Genomic DNA, 20,347 nt, shown 5'->3' with positions numbered 1-20,347 from the left:
TAATTTTTCTTAAATAATATACCCCTCAGAGTTCTACCATTGCCTCTAATATTAGGTATACAAACAATATATATATATAAATATTAAAATATATAACACAGTTAATAAAAATCAGACACAATGTCAATCACCCTAGAATTGATTTGATTGAGTTAAAAAGATTTGTTTCTAAAAAAGAAAGAAACGCACGAATAAACAACTTAGATTTGAAGAAAAACAACTTTAAGCATAAATTTGGCTCAAGAAAGTGTTGAAAACGAATAAACCAAGATTTTTTAGTTTTAACATGGTCTCTCTCTCTCATGCAAAACTTGCAACATCTAATATATCAATCGTGCATACACATAGAAACCAAATGTTCTCATTGACATGTTTAAATCTTCGATTCCCTAATGTTTAGTGCCACCTGAATTTTCCGACTTAGAACGTGTCGATACAAATGCAAATATCGAAACTTATCACCTTGAACCAATAAGCTTTCAAAATTTGAATGTTACAATTAACCCACTTTTAAGTTGACATCTAAGAGGAAAACATAAAACTTGATACAATAAATGGTTTTCAAGTAGACTACCATTATTGTACAATCACCGAGTATAACTATTTTTTAATACTTTAAACTCTAAACTATTCATCATGAAAATTCAAGAACCAAATGTAAAACTCAGAAAAAGGAAACAAGTAATTTGTCCTATTTAAATAATAATTATACTAATATACTCCTAACCATATCGACACTAAATTTTGTTTCAAAAAATTCTGAAATAGCCACTACTTTTCTGGTTAAAGGAAAAGGTGAGACCAAATGAAAAAGAAAAATTCTCAAAAATCACGAGTAAAATAGTAACTTTGATTAAATGATAAAAGTAGAAAGAAAAGTTATCTAAAATTTTCTAGAGAGAGAGAGAGAACTAAGCCTTTTAGATACAAAATCCAGCCTATAAAACTAATGTATTACCAAACGAAGTTGCATTAGGCCATCTTCCCATGCCGAGTGACTCCATTGATAGAATTCAGAAACCGTAATAACAAAATCAAACAGCATTTGTAGAGCATAACTTACAATGACATGCCAAGAAGGGGAAAAAAGGGTGAAAATACAAAAAACAGCAATTTTACCCATTATCACAACTTTCACTTTGTTGTTCAGTTCAGTATTCTGTACAGTTCCCCCCATCAGATCTTTCTCCATTTCTCAATTGGCATCAGGGGCAGCAGAAACTTCATGGAGTTCATCATATGCACCGGTCCCCTCATTATAAGAGTACCTAAAGGATCAAAAACCAACATCAGTTTGCAGGTCATCATCACATCTACATTGTCCAGTTCTCAATGATTCACTCTATATATCTTGTATCCGTAAACTAGCGTTTGCATTGTCAATAATTCTCAGCTCAAAAAGTTCTATTCTCATGTCAATTATTTGTGTTGGTTCAATCTAAAACTAGAATGGCAAAATAAAAAAAAAATGTTGCAACTGGAACAACAAGCACTCACATTTCTAGGTACTCTCCACGTGAAATCCAATAAATACTAGAATATTTTGAAACATTGGGTCAAGCCACAATGTTATTTGTCCAATGACTATCTAACAAACCAAAAGACTGAAAACCTTTCTACAGATTATGCTCCCCTCCGTCACACACACCTCAACTCATTAATGAAAGCATGGATATTTTTTTTCATAATGCATCCAACCTATAACTCGTTATAAGCCTGTAAGCTGTGTGCAGGGCTTTAAAGATTAAGAAAATAGCACCCCCTTATAAATGTTCAATGTTTTATTTTCACTTGAAGCCAAGATATTTACAAAAATAACCAAATAAAGCCAAGATACAACAATTTTTAGGTTCCCTAGCCCTCTTACCCTATTCTAAGAATCAGGCAACACCAGCACAATAAAAATTTCAAGCCCTAATAACAGCAGAACCAACCAAATAACTTCAACATTTCCAGCCATATATATATATATACTAAGATAAGTTGCAAGACTGCAATTAAAGTATGAAAGTCGATGAGCAAAGTTACAAGGATGTGTACACTACCATCGCCCAGATGTAGCAGAACAGAAGAGTCCTGTAGATGGATCATAATAATACCCCAAACTGCTACTGTAATAATACCTGAAGATAAAATTTAAATAACTTTTATGTACAATCATAGACACACAAATAGTAAGTTGAGTTTCTAACATATTTTTTTCAAGAGAAACAGCCTCGTTATCATTTCTATCAGAGGAAAATAAAGGAAAAAAAGATATCTGATAAAATACTTTGAAGAAGAGGGTACTATATTTTAACTTATAGGAATTACAGCAGTACCAAAAATTTGAGCCATGGATTCTCCTAGATTCCTGGTTCTCACTTCTCACCTTCCTTGGAACCTCTCGTAGGCTGCCTACAAGTACATCACCAGAGAACAAACTACTTAATTACCAACGGCAGCTAGCCTCCCTCTTCCCATTTCTTCCAATTAAATCCGACTAATGGCCTTTTTATATCAATCCCACAACCGAAATTTTAGAATCCTTATCCAGACGACCATGCCACTGCATCAAAGACTTGTCTGTTTGTTGTAGATTGGAAGACAGGGCATATGCGCATCAACACTGCTGGAGGCCAGATAGAGACAGCTAGTTTTGCTAGAGCTCCATAGAATACCGAAGAAGACAGTTAGACACAACCACCTTTAAGTCACAAGAATAGGAAACCTTAATGGATACTTCGTGATCAGTAAGTTACAACTTGTAGGCCACAACACCTATAACAGAGTAAAGGGGGCATAAAAACCTGCAGATAACTTTTCACAGAGGCCTCACACAAGGAGCATTTCTAATTAGGATAGGAGCTTAATGAACATTGAACACCATCTCTCCGCTGTTAAATTTAATATGGTAACATATTTGATCAGTGGGTTTTTTAATATTTCGTTGGGCACTTGAAACTGAGCTTTAAATAGCTCTGCCGCATCATTCTCATCCAGGAGTAATATATGATGCAAAAAGTATTGACCCTGGCTCCATAAAATAACATTTGATGGAAAAGTCATCCACATAATATTTAGGAAGGAGGTAGCTTTAGTATAAGTGTGAAATACGTGCCATGCTGGCATTCTCCAAGCCAGCCATTTTGCACACGTGTGAGGATTGGAGGATACAAAATATGCAGAACGATGCAAAACAAGAAACGAAACTTTTAGTGAGAAGGATGAAAGAAAAACAAGGACATACAACAAAACAGGCCACGAAAATAGAAAGCGAAGGGGAGCCCAAATCTAACTAAAAAAGGGACTTCAGTTCAACAAAATCAAACCAAGATTGCAATTACAGAAGAGCCTATTAACTAACGCTCACAAGAAAGCATTAAACTTAGCCACCTCCCAGATGGCATATCACAAAGTAGGAATTTCATTCAAATGATAAAAGTTGGGAAAATACAAGAGAAGGGTTCCTATTTAAAGATAAGATAGGATAACTAAAAGGGAATTAAAATGTAACTAATCTAGGATTAACCAAGATTAATTTTGAATTTAATATTTTACCCAAATCCTATTACATCATATTCTATCCCTCACAAAAAAAAACTCGTCTTCGAGTTTTAAAATAAAAATGAAGATAAAAGTTAAAAAATAAGTCAGTCGTATGGAAACATCTTGGAACATCCAATCCAACATCACACATCAATAATATCCGAATTTCGTGATTGCAGCCATCAACCCAAAAACTAATTTGTCAAAAAATCTCTGTTGTCAACAAATATGCAGACTCCTCGTAAAATGAATAAGAACCCATTCTGTAAGTGTGAAGAAAGTCCAATTGGGGGATTTTAATTGATTCAATAGGTTTAGATATGGGCCAAACTGCAGATTTTATTAAAATTGGATGGACTTCAAATTGGCACTGGGTTGGGGTTTGATTTTGGGTTAAAATGTGTGCGTCATGGGTCGAAATACCCAAATTTTCAAAAGGAGAGTTTAGGGTCCTCCAGGTCGGGTCTGAAAAATGGGTCTCGGTGGAAAAAACAGGGAAAACATCTCCTACACACTGTTGTTTCTTCTTTGGTTTTGCATAAGATCACAAGTGGAGTGTTAATCTTGCCGACGGCGGTAAATGGTTTGCAAACAAGTTTCCGATCATTTTCTTCGTTCGCCACAAGGTCTCCTTCCTTCTTCATCGGAATTTTCTGTTTGACCTCCTCTGCTTTGCCGGTGAAATACCCAAAAGTTTTTATTTGAGACATGTTATCTCCCTCCTTGTTTGGTAGTTGACTGGAATTAGGGTTTCACGTTTCTTCAAATAGGTTTGTTCATGGGTATTTTCTTCTTCAACCTCTCCCGTGGCTATTTCAATTTCTCTTATGTTGGGGTGAGATTTGTGGATTGGGTCACTTTCCTCAATTTTCATCATTGATTTCCCTTCTGATTTGGGCCGTGCAAGCTCCAATTTGAAAATAGTTTCGTTTTCATCATTCTCACAGACGCTTTCTTCAATTTGACGTTGTCTCCTTTGATAAGCTTTATATCTTGGCTGATCTTGAATGTTAAGGAGGGGTTCTTGGATGTTTTCCTTTAGGCTATTAACGCAATTTCGTAATTTTTTCTTTCATTAGTTCTTGTTCTTGCGCTCAACCAGTGAAAGTCCTTAGCATAGTCTGTCACACTTCCACTGCCTTGCTTATATCTTTGGTACTGTTGACACAAAATCTGTTCATAGTCGGTCGGAAGAGATCTTTCCTTCATCATTTTTAGCTTTCTTGGGCAGTTCTTGATCGGATCCTTGCCAATTAACCATCGATTCATTTGGATTTGGTCCCACCAGGCACCCAACTTCAATATCAATGTTACCAACTTCACTTCTTTGTTCTCGGGAGTATTCACATATTCGAAGAAACTTTCTACGCTTTTGATCTAATCAAGGAAGGCTTCCACATCTAATTGCTGCTGAAGGTAGGTAGGTCAATCTTCATCTTGTAATCTTGTAGTCTTTCTTCATGATCTTGATCATTAAATGTCTGCCTCTCTTGCCTACCCGCTGGAAATTGTCTGAAGTCATCACTTTCAGATGAAGAAAACTCAGAATCTTGATCTTCTTGGTTGGGTTCTTGGAATCTTAGAGCTTGAAAAGCAAGACGATTTCTCTCTGGAGAGTTGGGATTGCCCCTGTTTTCTTCTCTGTATCGACAGCCAATTGCTTTTTGTATTGGCCTTCTCATTCTTCCTTTTCCCCTGTTTTGTCCCAGTCGTGGAGGAAGGGCAGCCAGCACCTCTTCCATTTGTCTCGACAGCCTTTCAATGGTTCTATTCAAATTAGCCATGCCGTGCATCATCTCTCCCAGTGATTCTTCCACTACCATCAACTGGGCACTAGTCGTCTTAGGAGAAAAAGGTTCGGCTTGCTCGGGTTGGGTAGCAGCGTCCTTCCCTTTGCTGGTGAGTGCAGCGTTTCTGCCATCGATGAAGTCCCAATTTCATGGGCTCTGATACCAACTTGATGTATCACTAAGTAGGAATTTGATCAAAGTTGTGAAAATACAAGAGAAGGGTTCCTATTTAAAGGTAAGATAGAATAACTAAAAGGGAATTAAAATGTAACTAATCTAGAATTAACCAAGATTAATTTTGAATTTACAATGTTACCCAAATCCTATTACATCACCAGACCTCCTTAATCTCTCCACCTCTCCAAAATCCAGTATTCCTCTCAACCTACCAAATGACAAGGGAAAAAAAAAAAGAAAGGAGCTTGCCACAACACTTTTCCTTTTTGACAAAAAGGCGAACTCAAGAGAACCTCCTCAAGTATAGAGAAAAATATCTCCTGCATGACGAATGTAAACCAAAAAATCTCAACCATCTGCTCCAGATTGACTGCACAAAATGACAACTCTACATTAGGTGGTGAAAATCCTATTGTTTGCATAGGATGCACAGCACTGCGGTTGCAACACAAAGGAAGCATGGTGTTGGACCTGAGCCATAGTGTTAAACCCTAAAAAAATGACTTTTATGGAGATTTACTCTTTCAGATTGTGGCAAAAGATGAGCCAACCTAGGGAGAAGGGACAGAGAAAATTTGAAAAAAGAACCTATAAGTGAATCCCTCCAAAAGATCAGGAGATCAAATCCTCGAGTTCCTTCCCTCAAAAAAACACACTGGTCTTGCAAGAGGGAAAGAACCACTATATCAGTCGCTTCTCTGACAAACAGAGGATGCCTAAAGCCCAAGATCAAAAGAAGGAAAAATTGAAGCCACCGAATGATGCTTCTTCTAGAACAGCAAAAGGCTGCAACAACTTGCTTGGTCTCTTCATTCACCATCACACTCAACCTGCTAAGCTCTGCTCACACCTAGCCTATTCACAACTTCCATAATTGATTTAATTTAGTCACTCCAGATCCCTTTTGCCAAAAGTGATTCTTCTGTTTTTTCTTCTACTAAAACTACCAATTCCAATGTAGTTATGGAAGTGATGTCCCATCTCATCAAACAGTTTAGTCACTACTTCAGTGTATTGTCAAAATACTTTTATTTCTTCCCCTTCTATTTTTTCATCAATCACCAAACAATCATTGATGTAATTCTGAAACTCCCCCAGCTAACAAATTCTAGTATGTGGCCCTAGCTAATATTAAAAAGATTCTTTAGCCCCTTAAACCATTGCCCATTACCTACTCTACTGGTGACCCTAAGCCTAGGGCCCACACACCCTACTTGCATTTGTAAACAAATAGGAGGTTTAACATTCCTATCAAAATGTCCCTTTCTCAAGAAATGAACAATTTCACTGCCAAGAAATAAACAGCAGAAACGAGAGATTCAGTTAGATCCCCTGAATCCATAAGAGTGAAGAGAGATAACGTACCCCGAGGATTCATCATAAACATAATCATTCTGTGAAGCTTCACCTGCAGGCCAAACAACAAAGAAGATAAGTTAATCAGCAAGTAATAATTAACAAAATTAAATGGAATTTCCTTAATCGTCTGCATGGGATGGAAAGGCCTACTCTCGGAATTAGGGTTAAGGTTACTGGGAGTTTTTTGATCGACTCCATTGGCATCAGCAACTAAATTTTCAGTAGAAGATGGAACTGCATGCTCGTCTTCGTCAGCAAACATATCATATGTATCAGTTCCACTGCTGGTGATTTCAACTTCAGGTTGATTTGTGAACAATGAGCCCACAACAGGATTTTGAACATCAGACAACAAACCATTTCCATTGTTGACGTCAGAATTTCCATGATGCAAGCTCATGGATGATCCTTCTTTCACCCGAGCTAATGTCTCGTATCCTTCTGAAAATCGAAGATATAAGTGTCAATAGGGAAAATTGTTTTTCAATTAGAAAAAAAAAATCTACAGAAAGGTCAAACAAATGAGTGTTCATGAGTGAAATGAGAGTTCATTGTTCTAACATAAAAAAAAACAAAAAGACAGAAAAAAGACAAAAATTCCTCTTTCATAAGTCTCACTAATGACATAGCTTTAGGGGGAAAAGTTTGTTATATGAGTTAATAACAGCACTCTCATCAATGGCATAAGCTTGCACATAATAGCAATGAACACCCACTCCCAAACCACATCCTACTAGGAGATGCTTCGCTCTAATATCAATGGTAATGCCCAGGCCCAGGATCACATCAAAGTGACTTATACCCTAGGTTATTCATGTCACATCCATCAAATGATCTTACACTAACATTTGGCAGATTTTCACTTTCTCACTAGCTAGCATACTTTTTTTTTTCCAATAAAATCAATAATTTTCATTGAGAAAAAATGAAAGAAACAAGGGCATACAAAAAAATAAGCCCACCAAAACACTCCTACTAAAGAAAGGGGTTCCAAGTAAGTAAAATGTTATCAAGTGAATAGTTCCAAAAAAGCTTCAGGGAAACATGAAACCTAAGGACCAAACTTCACTAGGGTCTTTATCCCTCCCTCTAAACACTCTATTGTTCCTCTTCCCCCAAATATCCCAAAGCACCACACACGCCCTTGCACATCACAAAAAACAACCTTTCTCTTCAAAAGGGGGATGGAGAAGGAACTCCCCAATCGCAACACGAACATCTCGTTGGTCGGCTATCTGAACACCGAACTCCTACAGAAAATAACTCCACACCACTTGCACAACTAGTATCCTCACTAGAGATGATCAAGGTCTTCCTCTACCTTCTGACAAAGGATACAACAAAAAGGCCCCACTCATAAGGTCTTCCTCCTAGCAAACCTATCTAAAGTGTTCACCTGACCTAGCAGAACTTGCCAAGTAAAGAACCTGACTTTCTTAGGAATCTTAATCCTCCAAACCATGTCAAAAACCAACTCCCTAGTCGAGGTGGGCTCCAACAACAATCTCAAAAAGGATTTACAAGAAAATCCTTCACTAGGATTTGGACTCCAAACCCGAACATCTCTTCTCCCCAACCTAAAAGTACACTCCTCCAATAAAGAAAGGAGAGTGGCAACCTTCATTGTCTCCCTATTAGACACATTATGTTGGAACTCAAAAGAAAAAGGCAGAATTCCCGGACCAACTCAAAAAATCTGAGATCGGACGATTTTTTAAGGAAGACAAGTGATAAAGATGTGGAAAAGTAGACGAAAGAGAGTTGTCCCCCACCCAATGATTTTTCCAAAAATAAGTGTTTCTACCATCACCCACAATGCAACGAACCAGATGAGAAAAAGTGAAGCTCAAGCAAAATGTCTTCCCATGGATTTCGGTGTGTGCCTTAAACCCCTTTCTCCAATCAAAAGGATGGTTCCCATGTTTACTCGCAATAATCTGATGCCACAAAGATTCGAGCTCAACGACAACATGCCAAATCCACTTAGCCAACAAAGCTCTGATTTGAATCCTTAGGTTGCCAATCTTTAACACCCCCCCACCCCCGGTTAATAGGGCGCCCCAACGCCTCCCAACTAAGCAAATACGACCTCTTTCCTTCCTCTACACCTTCCCAAAGAAAATCTCTCAACCACTTCTCTAAACACTAGCTAGCATACTTAACCCTGTTAGAGTAGCCATAGACAAAAGATAACCTAGCAATTCTAGTTCTAAATTAGTTTGGACTTACAAATGATGCAGAAGTAAAAGAATGAGTCAAACTAGAATCAAACAACACTCATGCATAGTGTCCAAAGTATAGGCAGTGTACCTATCACCGTAGCACTAGCATTTTCAGCTTTCTCATGAGTGGAGGCAGATGCCTTGCCCTACGATTGAGTTGTCTTAGCCTCAAATGATGGATTAGATGCCAAAGGATAACCAATACTGCCCGTAGTACTCTTGTGGCGGCAATTCACAACAAAATGCTCAGGTTTCGTACAATTGAAGCACACCTTATTTCTAGCTAGGTAGCACCTCTCGTGGTGCTCCACGCAATTCTTACATAATGGCTTATCACACCCACTATTATGCTGGCAATTCAATTGTTGCTTGTTGGGGCCTGGCTCATCCTATCTTAAATACGCTAATTTTGCTTCATGCTGAGTTCGTTCGATCAAACTTTCTTTTATGATCAAAGTAAGTGTCTGAACCAAGGGCATTTTAGGCTCGCACATTGCATAGTTGTCAATTAGTTTCGTCATCCGTAGGGCTGTGGCATAGTCCAAGGGAAAGTGAGCAGCACAATGCCTTGAATGTCCATTCTCAAGCCCATGACGAAGAAATCAATCCTCTTGTCCTCAGTATCCACTCAACTCGAAGAAAATTGGGAGAGTTGTGTGCACTCCTTTTCATAAGCAGCAACGAACTTGTCGCCCTGCTTATGGAAAAGAGTTCACACGAATCTCTCGTTTTGCTTTGGGTTTAGTGGATATCGAGGACAAAGAAGATTGAATGCTTCGTCATGGGCTTGAGAGCCGCCATTCAGGACATTATGGTTGCTCATTTTCCTCCAAATATGTCACAACCCTACGAATAGCAAAACTAATTAACAGTCGAGTGTTGCAGAAGCCCAAAGCCCCCTCAAGATTAAGCACTTCCTCCAATCAGTAGAGGATGTCTGATCAGACAGAACTCAAGCACAGAGCAGGATCAACGTACCCAAGATAAAACGAGCCAAGCTCCGAATCAAAGGCAACATTGAAACCACTAGCAGGTCAATGGGCATAATAAGCTATTGTGTACGAGTTGCAAGAAGCACCACTTGGGACATTCCCCGATCAAAAACAGGGTGTAGTTCAATTATGGGAAGGAAGGGCATTTTGTTGCAAATTGTCACTAGAGGAGTACTATGGGCAATACTAGTCAATCTTCGACATCCAATCAGTCATCTAGGGCTAAGTCAGCTTAGTAGCAAGGCAAGGTGCCACCACTCACGAGGAAGCAGAAAACGCTAGCATCATGGTGACGGGTACATTGCCTATTCTTGAACACCGTGCATGAGTATTATTTGATTCTGGTTATACTCATTCTTTTATTTATGCATAATTTGTAAAGTCAAGCTAATTTAGAGCTAGAACCATTAGGTTATGTTTTATCTAAGGCTACCCAATAGGGGTAAATATTCTAGCTCGTGAGAAAGTGAAATTATATAAGATGTTAGTGTCAAATCATTTGATGAATGTGACATCAATAGTCTTGGGTATAAGTCACTTTGATGTTATCCCGAAGCTTGAGCCATTACACTCTTTTTCCTATGGTGAAGATGAAGATGAGCCAAAATTAGTTAACTCAATCATACGAAATTTTAAAAACCTAAAGAGTTCTCTTTCCTAACCAAATTCAAACCATCAATTACTTACTTCATCTTAGTCATTTATGGAGTTGGCTAAGGCCAGGACAAATTCTCAGAATAGAAATATATCAGATATGCCTTTCTTTCCTCCATCATTACACACCTTTATTATGCACTATGGAAGCCTCGTAACTACAACATCCCACAACCATCTCTACCTCCACCTCCATCATTAGTAACTTTTCTCCAAAACACCATTCTTAACCTAATTAGTCTCGTGATTATCCCAATCTCAAGACTAAATGCTGGCACCATTATGATTTATGAGCATTTGGTGGAATTTTATTTTACCTTAGGTGTCTTGAATCTTTCCAGCCTAATCCACAAACATCCAAACTATCAACCAATTTTTGCAATCTGGAGACAACTTGCTACATTCTTTTTCCTCATTGTTGGTTGATTTCTCCATACATATGATCTCTTTGGCTCAATATCAATCCTCCCTACTTTTCAGTGCAATATGTGAATGTATCTTTAATATTCAAGCATATGTTGCCTCATCAATGATGTTACCATCCGATTTGCATTCATCATCAATTAAACTTACAAACTTCTGTTTCCATTTGCTTCAGTTGATCGCTTCCCCTCTCATACGGTTTCTAGCTCTTAGAATCACTTGATTTCTCCAGAAAATAATTTAGTTGCTTTTAGGTTTTCTTCGCCCTCGAGGATGCTAAATCACTCAATAGCTTATCTAATCTACCATACAATGAATGCATTTCTAGCAATATTCTAATAGACTCGAGATTTGTTACAACGCAATTGCTTCTGAAAAAATGGAATCTACAAGCTGAAAAATAACTAGCAAAATTTCAGCTAAACAAATATTTGCATTAACCATTGGTTTCCAATCTATTGTGTAATATTGTTTAACTATAATAGTACAATTGATGAGTTCTGCATGCAACTGTTACTTGTCAGTAAATATATAAAATAAAATGCTCTAAATTAAGAAATTGGACAATGTGTTCTTCAACGGACGCACAGAGGAAAAGTTAATTTGGTTCTTCAATTCATATCCATAAAACCAAATTATAAAGTATTAAACAGAATACTAACCTGCCTCACGCTCAAAAACCTCTTGTTTTTCATGATAAACATCTGCATAACGAAAGTTTGAACAATAAGCAAAGCATAGTTGCCAACAAAACGTGATGTCCTACAAAAGTCCAAAAATAGAAAAAGGTAATATTTATTAAATAAAGCATTCTCAATACCGTTGGACCATCACAATAACATAAAATAGCATAATCAAGGAATAATGAGTCCAAAGAATTAAACCTGATAAAGCAACATACTTAACTGTATTCACCATTATCCATAAGTTTCATAGCATCTTCTGTTAACTTATCAAATATATGCTTTATCTCGGCTGACATCTTCTCCTTCCTGTCTTTGGAATTTCCTTTCAACCTTCTCAAAGCTTGAAGAACCTGTCACCAGCAGAATAACTTATATATAGGTCTCAGCAAACACCTCTCTCCAAAAGTTTTATCTGAAAAGCAAATGGAATATTGAAAAATGGAACATAAGGATAAGGCTTTGCATAAAGTAGCACATAACATATGTTTATTTCTGTATTTATTTTTTCCTTTTGAAATCGTTTGTGTATTTATCAGAATCTATAGCAACTTGATGTTATTGCTAGGAAGATATTTAAGTTTTTTAATCGAAGATAGAAACTGTGTCATTGTCATCAATGATTGTGCAAGTATAAATCATGGCTAACAAAAGATTTGTTGTAAGAAACTCGAAGTGTCCTACTAAAATAACAAACCTATGTCAACTCCCACTTATAAGCAAGGAGTTAAATAGTCAATGTCAAGGAAAATGTACATGACTTACAGTTAAATTTATAGAAATGCCATTGTCGACAGTTATCCAAGAAAAGATCATGGATACCATATGAATAAAAATTGTTCGTGCTAGAAAATGAAGCCTGAAAATCTGCTAACATAAATAAGCTATAAATCATCTGTTTTTTCTTAGTCCAAATTATTTGTAAATTATTCTGCCAATGATATTTGTTAGTATGAATTCAGATGCTTTTATTTTAGGCACTTAGGTTTCCTTTTGTTTTTGTTAATGTATTTTCAGTATGTTCAGAGTTTTGAAAGAAAGGTATGTATCTTGTCAAAAAAACAATATAAATAAAAATATAAAAACATGAACCTGAGAAGCATTAAAGTGAACAACATTTCAAACATGCACTCAACACATGCTTGATTCTTCCTACCCAAATAATCTAATGATAATTCGTTTACACTTTCATTCCTTCTCATTGAAAGTCTGGTATTTCTTAAAATACATTTTTTTCTCTTTTTTTTTAAACCAAGTTTGTTCAAAAGTAGATAGTATCTGCTTGTAACCATAAGTTTGTTGAAGGACCATGCATTCATTGTAAATGGCCTACAATCTGATTTCTATTAATACCAGCTTAGTTTTAAAAAAAAAACCCTCATTTTTTTAATTCTTCAATATCTCATGCTTCAGAATACCCTTTTTTGGGGAAGAAAAAGGGCATCATGCAATTCATAGAAAAAGCATGCACTTCCTTCTTCTTCTTCTTTCCTCCTCTTCCTTTTTTGGCACCGGTGCTTAAAACTCCTGAAGGCTATTGCATCCCTATGTGCTTCATACTCGAAAAAAATGCAGTTAAGGTAACGACTTTGGGATCACTTTTCTATAAGTTTTATATATTTACTTATGTGGCTTTCTTGGAGTTCACTCCCAGAAATATAGCCATCCCCACCAAGGTCTAAAAATTGTTTTCATTGGTCCAGGAATATCCCTTTGATTGGGAACAAAAAGTTCACTACAAAGTAAATTCAAACAAAATATATTCAAGATTTAGAGCTTACCGTTTCACCTGGCTCAAGTACGTCAGCAATACGTCTCTTTATCTTTCCAACTTCTTCAGAAGATAGCTCTTGGACATCATCTTCATTATTTATTACTACAGAGCTTTTCCCAGCATATTTTGGATCAACGTCAACACTATCAAGCCATGCATCCTGAAGGTATCTACACTGCCTTAACAAACTAGTAGAGTATCTATTTCAATAAGGGCACGGAAAACCATACAGCGATGCTTACCTTGAGTTCATTATCATTAACATATTCGACAAAATTACCAGCTGCATCAAAATAACCTTCTTCCCTCTCTTTGTCTAAATTGAAAGGTTCCAATTGAATTCCATCAGCATCAAAGTTCTCATTTTCCTGTCAATAGGGGAAAATGTTTGGGGGGGTAGAGAGAGAGAGGCATTAGTAGCTCTCCTTCCATTTAACTTGAACCTTGAGAGAGAGAGAGAGAGAGAGAAATTGAAAATGTTCACTTCAAAGGCCAAATTTCTCTGTTTGTTTCCCTCTAATATAAGCTGACTACAAATAAAGACAAGACAGGCTTTTAAGTTGTAATGATCCAAAAAGAAAAAAGAAAATACACAATCTTCACCAATTGATAAAGAAACCAACAAATGATGGCAATGAGCAGGATACCAGAGATTAAAGAATGATATTATTATTGATATTAACAAAATTGAATCTCAATTGACACATAAAAGCATTGACAAATTAAGGAAAAATGACACACAAACTGTAAACAAGATTCACCGTATTCAATTGAAATATTTCTCCTCAATGAAGAGGGGGGGTGACAGGACTAGAAGGAAGAGATATTCGATCAATAACAATTGTAAAAAGTTTAAAACAATATTAGCTGGATAAAAGTAAGAAACAATATAAAGCAATTATGAGGACCTACAACTTAAGCAAAGTTCCAAGTAGTTCTCTGGGAACAAAAAAAGAATGAACGTAATTCACTGGTCCGCACAACCATGAAATCACCAGGTTAGGAACAAGAGTGAAACTAAATCTTTACCTCATAAGTCACTTCAGCTGCTGATATGTCATTCCCGAGGCCTCTATTCTCTTCACTAAAGAGGTCAGCAGTCATTTGATTTCTTCGCTTCGCACGCTCTTTGGCAGCAAGTCGTGGGTCTGCTAAATCATTTGGGCTTTCTTCAGCTTTCCCTTTATCCACAAATCCATCTCCAGGCTTCACCTTCTTACCCTTTGGAAACCTGACTCGCTTTTGCCTGAAAAAATAAAATTCCAAGGTTGAGAGTGAAAAGATCCCTTTGCACGGATGGTAAATGAATAAGCTGAATAATCACGAAACTGTATGGAGGGGATTATGTTCAGAATCACACAAGTAAAAGATACCCACTCCCTAAACAGTGTTAGATGCTAACAGAAAAGGAGATACATCATAAATGGTCAGCAAATTGCAAATTTTCAAGGAACATCGTTCAGTACCGCGGTGGAAACAAAATCTCACATTCTTACTTCTTATGAACATAACTTTTCAGTTCTAAAAATTAAGGAGCAAATTAGATGGAATTTTTTTAAAATCTTAACTGCTATTTACATTTCATAGAATTCAAGACAAACTAAGAGGGAACCTCCTTCCTCCACCCCTGAATCATACAGCCAACAAGTTGAGCTGAATTGAAGTTTTAACTAGCCCAAGTAATTGAAGGCGCAATCATAATTCCAAAAAGAAAAAAAAAAAAAAAAAAACAAGTTGGGTTGATTAAGGGCTGCAATAGCACAGAAAGTAAAAATTGATCAAAGGGTTTAATGGAATCGCCGTGTTGAAGGAACCAACGCTTGAAAGAACAGCGAGGAAGTCCAATAACTAGAAGGAAAAACAAAAAGAACACAAGGAAAGTATGATTAGGGGTTTGAAAGAGAGCAGAAAGTAGCAAATTACGCAGTAGGTTTGAGGGAATCGCCATCTTCGTCTTCAAAGAAACGGCGCTTGAGATTGGGGCGCGATGGATTGTCCTCCATAGAAGCACCGAATAGAATCAGCTACTGAGAGAAGTACTCCGAAATGAGTTAATAAAATTCTTCTATTTCTCTGGGCGATGCAGAAGGCAAGAAATGAGAATTTAAGATTCAAAATATTTTGCGCACCGCAGTACTATTAATAATCCCAGTTTCAAAATGTTGTAAATAATTTAAATAAATATGCCAAAAGCGTACCTCGACTGGCATAGTATTTATACTATCGTCTTCGAAGTCCGATATTTGATTCTCCCACCCACACTTTAATTATAATTTCTTTCAAAAAAAATTAAATAAAATAAGAAAATTATGAAATTTTTTCTAAATTCTATCTAGAATGTTGAATTTCTTTATAAAATATTGGAATTTCTCACCCATCTTCACCACCTTACAAAATCCACAAAATGACCATTATTTATATGAGAATTGACAAGTAGGATGTGGAATTAGTTGGACACTAAGGATGTGGACTCATAGGATATATGGATTCAAAGACACATGGGATAGTAGGAGAATGTCATTTGTTCTTATAGGACACCAAGTTCTAACACTAATGGACATCTATTATTATTATAATATTTATAATACTCCTCTTTAATGCCCATTATATATATGAAATATGTCACATGAAAACCTTATTAGGTTAAACCTCACGGGAAAAAGTCCTACTAAAGGAAAAATAATATATATTTCATATAATTTATACTGTTAAAAGTATATATTTGCTCCCCTCATAAAAACATCACTAAATATCTATGAGTTGCCGCATTTCAATATTATGTACCAATTTTTCAAAGGTTGCGGTAGCTAATATGCTTTTGTAAATAATTCTGTCTAGTTATCTTTCGAACAAATTTGTGTATAGTGATATCGTCATTTTCTTCAAGATCATGAGTGTAGAAAAGTTTCGATGAAATATGTTTTGTTTTTTTCTCCTTTAATATATCCTCATTTGATTTGGGATATGCATGTTGTGTTGTTTTCATATAATATCGTTGGAAGATTTTTATTAGAAGACAAACAACATGTTTCGCGAATGTGCTTAGTCATTGATCTTACATACACATTCTTGATTAGTCTCGTGGATTATAAGAATTTTAGCATGATTTGAGAAAGTGGCTATTATGGTATGTTTCACCGATCGCCTTGATATAGTAGTTACTCCACACGTGAATGGATAATCTGTTTGAGATCTAGTTTTATGTGGATCAGATCCCAGAATCTGCATAACCAACTAGATCAAAATTTGATTTATTTGAATAAAACAAACTTATGTCAATCGTTCCTCAGAAATAACGGAGTATATGTTTAATTCTGTTCCAATGTCTTTTTGTTGGAGAAGTACTATATCTTGTTAATAAATTTACTGAAAATGCAATATTTAGTCTTGTATTATTAGTAAGATACATAAGTACACCAATTGCACTAAGATGTGGTACTTGAGGACCAAGAAGTTCTTCATTATCATCTCGAGGTCGAAATATATCTTTCTCCACATCTAATGAATGAACTTCCATTGAAATGCTCAATGAATGTGTTTTGTCTATATAAAATCTTTTCAAAATTTTTCCTGTATAAGTTGACTGATAAATAAATATCTCATTTGCTAAATACTCAATTTGCAAACCAAGGCAAAATTTTATTTTTCCGAGATCTTTGATCTCAAATTCTTTTTTGAGATATTTTATTGTCTTTGAAAATTCTTCATGAGTTCCAATTATATTTAAATCATCAACATATATAGTTATAATAACAAATTCTTATTGTGAATTCTTTATAAAAACACACAAACATATTGAATTATTTTGATATCCTTCTTTCAACAAGTATCCACTCAAGCAATGGTACTACAACCGTCCTGATTGTTTCAATCCATATAATGATCTATGTAACTTTATTAAATACAATTCTCAAAAATTTGATTTATGTGTTTCAAGTACCTTAAATACTTATGGGATTCTTATATAAATATCATTATCAAAAGATCCATATAAATATGTTGTGACTATATCCATAAGATGCATGTATAGATTTTCATACAAATTCAGACCAATTAAATATCTTGATGTAATTGCATCCATCACTGGAGAATATGTCTCTTCATAATCAATACTAAATCTTTGTGAGAAACCTTGTGCAATTAGTCTTTCTTTATATCTTATGACCTTATTATTTTCATTTCTTTTCCTCACAAATACCCATTTGTATCCCACAGGTTTAACATGTTCGGACTACTGATCCAAAAACCTAAGTTTTGAAAGTGAGTTTAATTCTACTTCGATTGTTTCTTTCCACTGAAGTCAATCTTTCTATGTCAACATTCTTCAACAGATTTTGGTTCACGATTCTTATCTTTAGATTTGAATAAAAAAAATGATAATGTTTTTTTTTAAAAAAATATTTATGAACTTTCAAAAGTTTTAAAAATATCCTTAAACTTAAAAAAAAAAAAAAACAATAAATATTCTTACTATTAATATATGAAAACAAACTATTAACATTCATTTCAAAAATATCTTTGAACTTTCAAAAGTTGTATTAATACTCTTGACCTTACCGAAAAAAAGGATTTTAAATGTTCTTACCATTAGTATAGTGATCAATTTGTCTAAAGTTTTCTTAAGTTTGAAAAGAACCAATTTCTTAACAAAATTATATAGATATCCTTTTTTCATATAGACACTCCTATTTTTCTCTCGTTTGTCTAATTCATCATTGATTTTCTTACAACAAATATAAGCCAAAACTCCAAGCCAAACATAAATCTCACAAAATTCTAAAACCAAAATCTCCTCTTAAAATTTATTGAAACGATAAAACAGCCAAATAAAAAAAAGACATATTTGGTTGTTAACACACACTCAACTACTACACATACAACCTTGTTAAAGCATATAAGTCTGAAGGTCTCTTTGGTGCTTCTATTAGTCATTTCTTTTTGTTATAATCGGAATACCTTTACCTTAGTTGAAGGGCAATTTCTCTTATGAAAAAGGTCAAAGAATTAACAAGAATGAGAATAAGAGGGTAGAAAAAACAAAGAAAATAGAACTGTTAGGTCATCAATTGAAGTAGGGGAGAGAGAAGAAATGGAAAAGAGAAAGGTGATGGGTGATAGATAAACGGTAAGAACATTTTTAACTTTTTTTTTTTTTCTTAAGCTAAGGGTACTAATGCAACTTTTGAAAATTAATAGATATTTTTGCAACAGGGTATTAACGGTCTTTGTTTATACATTAACAACTAGAGTATTTTTTTTAAAAAAAACTTTTCTTAAAGTTTAAGAGTATTTTTTAAACTTTTGAAAGTTCAATAATATTTTTTAAACAAAACATATTGTTTCCATTGAAAAGTAACTGTAAGAGTATTTTTAAACTCTTTTTCAAAATTTAAAGGTATTTTTTAAACTTTTGAAAGTTTAAAGATATTTTTGACACAAAGTATAAAGTTTAAGGATACTTTCCTATAATTTAACAAAAAAAATGAACGAGATACTAAAAAAAACAAATAAATAAGGACAAAATACATTTTTTCTATTGTATTCAGGTTTATTCATACCCTTAGATTTTAACAGAGATATTTTAGTTTTTGAAATTTGAAAAATAGTCCAAAATATTCTCCAAAGTTACTTTGATTGTTAAAAATTTGATATGATTGAATGTGTCTCAAAATAATGAACTTTTATATATATATTATATTTTGCTCTCGAATCTTCAAGTACACTATATTGTATAAGGAATTCTATGTAAAGTATTGTATTGTACTTAGCCATGGCAAAATGTATAGAGTTAGACGAAATTTTTTGACCACTAGAAAGAAGGTAAAGGATGAGTATCAATGACTAATTTGTAATTCAAAATTTTAGTTGATAAAAATTTAAATGAGATTTCAAATTTAAACTTAAAAAAATAGTAAACTCACATTTAAGGCTAGATTTTAATTTAAATGTTTTAAAAGAGATTTGAAATACATCATTAAAAAAATAGGGAAAGAAATTTGTGTGTATCATACTAAGGGCAAATATAAAAATACAATGTAATTGTGAGGGCAAATATAGAAAGTCAATGAAATTTTTATGCACGTGCATCTCACGTGTAGCCATATTTCCAACATTCTTTTTCCTTTTTTCAAAATCCATATGTTATTCTAGCTATTTAGAAGGATTTTCCTATTTTTTAGTAAAACAAATATAGGTTATATATGGGTCTCCAATCTCAAGGAAATTTATGTGCGGGTCATTTTCTTTGTTAAAGAAATCATTTCTCGATTTTTTTTTAAATAATATTTTTTTAATAAATAATGACAAAAATAGGATTGGGAGAAATATTTTAAAAAATAGGTGTTTTGGAAAAGTATTGACATATTTGGGTACACGAGTTCGCTTATAATTTTTTTTTTTTTTGGTTTAAAGTATAAAAATTACTTTGGAATTGGGAAGCCCTTAGATTCTTATGATTTATGTTTGTATTATTTAGAAGAATGAGTTATAGAAGGTTTGCAAAATTTACAAGCTTGAAATTTGTAATATTTGAATGTACAAATCTTTGAGATGAGTTTGAATACTTTTGTACTTCTATTATTTCAAATTATTAGTTTAAGTAAAACATAAAATTATATTTGGCTTACAAAACTAAAATTCATGAATGAAAAATTTGTAATCCAAATGTTCTAATTTATGTGTTGGACAAACAATGCTAAAATTAGTATAACTCAACGGACATAAAATTTGTACTTTTGACTCTGTT

At 34.6% G+C, this 20,347-nt stretch overlaps 1 protein-coding gene across 1 annotated transcript; it reads right to left on the bottom strand.

Moving 5' to 3' along the window:
* Positions 1 to 829: 829 nt before the first annotated feature.
* On the bottom strand, positions 830 to 15,721 carry LOC120078776 (CD2 antigen cytoplasmic tail-binding protein 2). Its single transcript, XM_039033083.1, has 10 exons — positions 15,526 to 15,721; positions 14,632 to 14,848; positions 13,845 to 13,970; positions 13,610 to 13,762; positions 12,052 to 12,181; positions 11,808 to 11,849; positions 7,005 to 7,295; positions 6,861 to 6,903; positions 2,046 to 2,123; positions 830 to 1,268 (listed from the first exon to the last, which is right to left on the bottom strand). The coding sequence occupies exons 1-10, from the start codon at positions 15,603 to 15,605 to the stop codon at positions 1,196 to 1,198; spliced, it is 1,233 nt and encodes a 410-aa protein (XP_038889011.1). The 5' UTR covers positions 15,606 to 15,721; the 3' UTR covers positions 830 to 1,195.
* Between the last annotated feature and the right edge of the window lie 4,626 nt (positions 15,722 to 20,347).

This window comes from Benincasa hispida, chromosome 5 (genome assembly GCF_009727055.1).
Source record: "Benincasa hispida cultivar B227 chromosome 5, ASM972705v1, whole genome shotgun sequence".
Lineage (NCBI taxonomy): Eukaryota > Viridiplantae > Streptophyta > Magnoliopsida > Cucurbitales > Cucurbitaceae > Benincasa > Benincasa hispida.
Note: the sequence above shows the minus strand (reverse complement) of the source record. Positions and strands in the feature narration are given on the sequence as shown.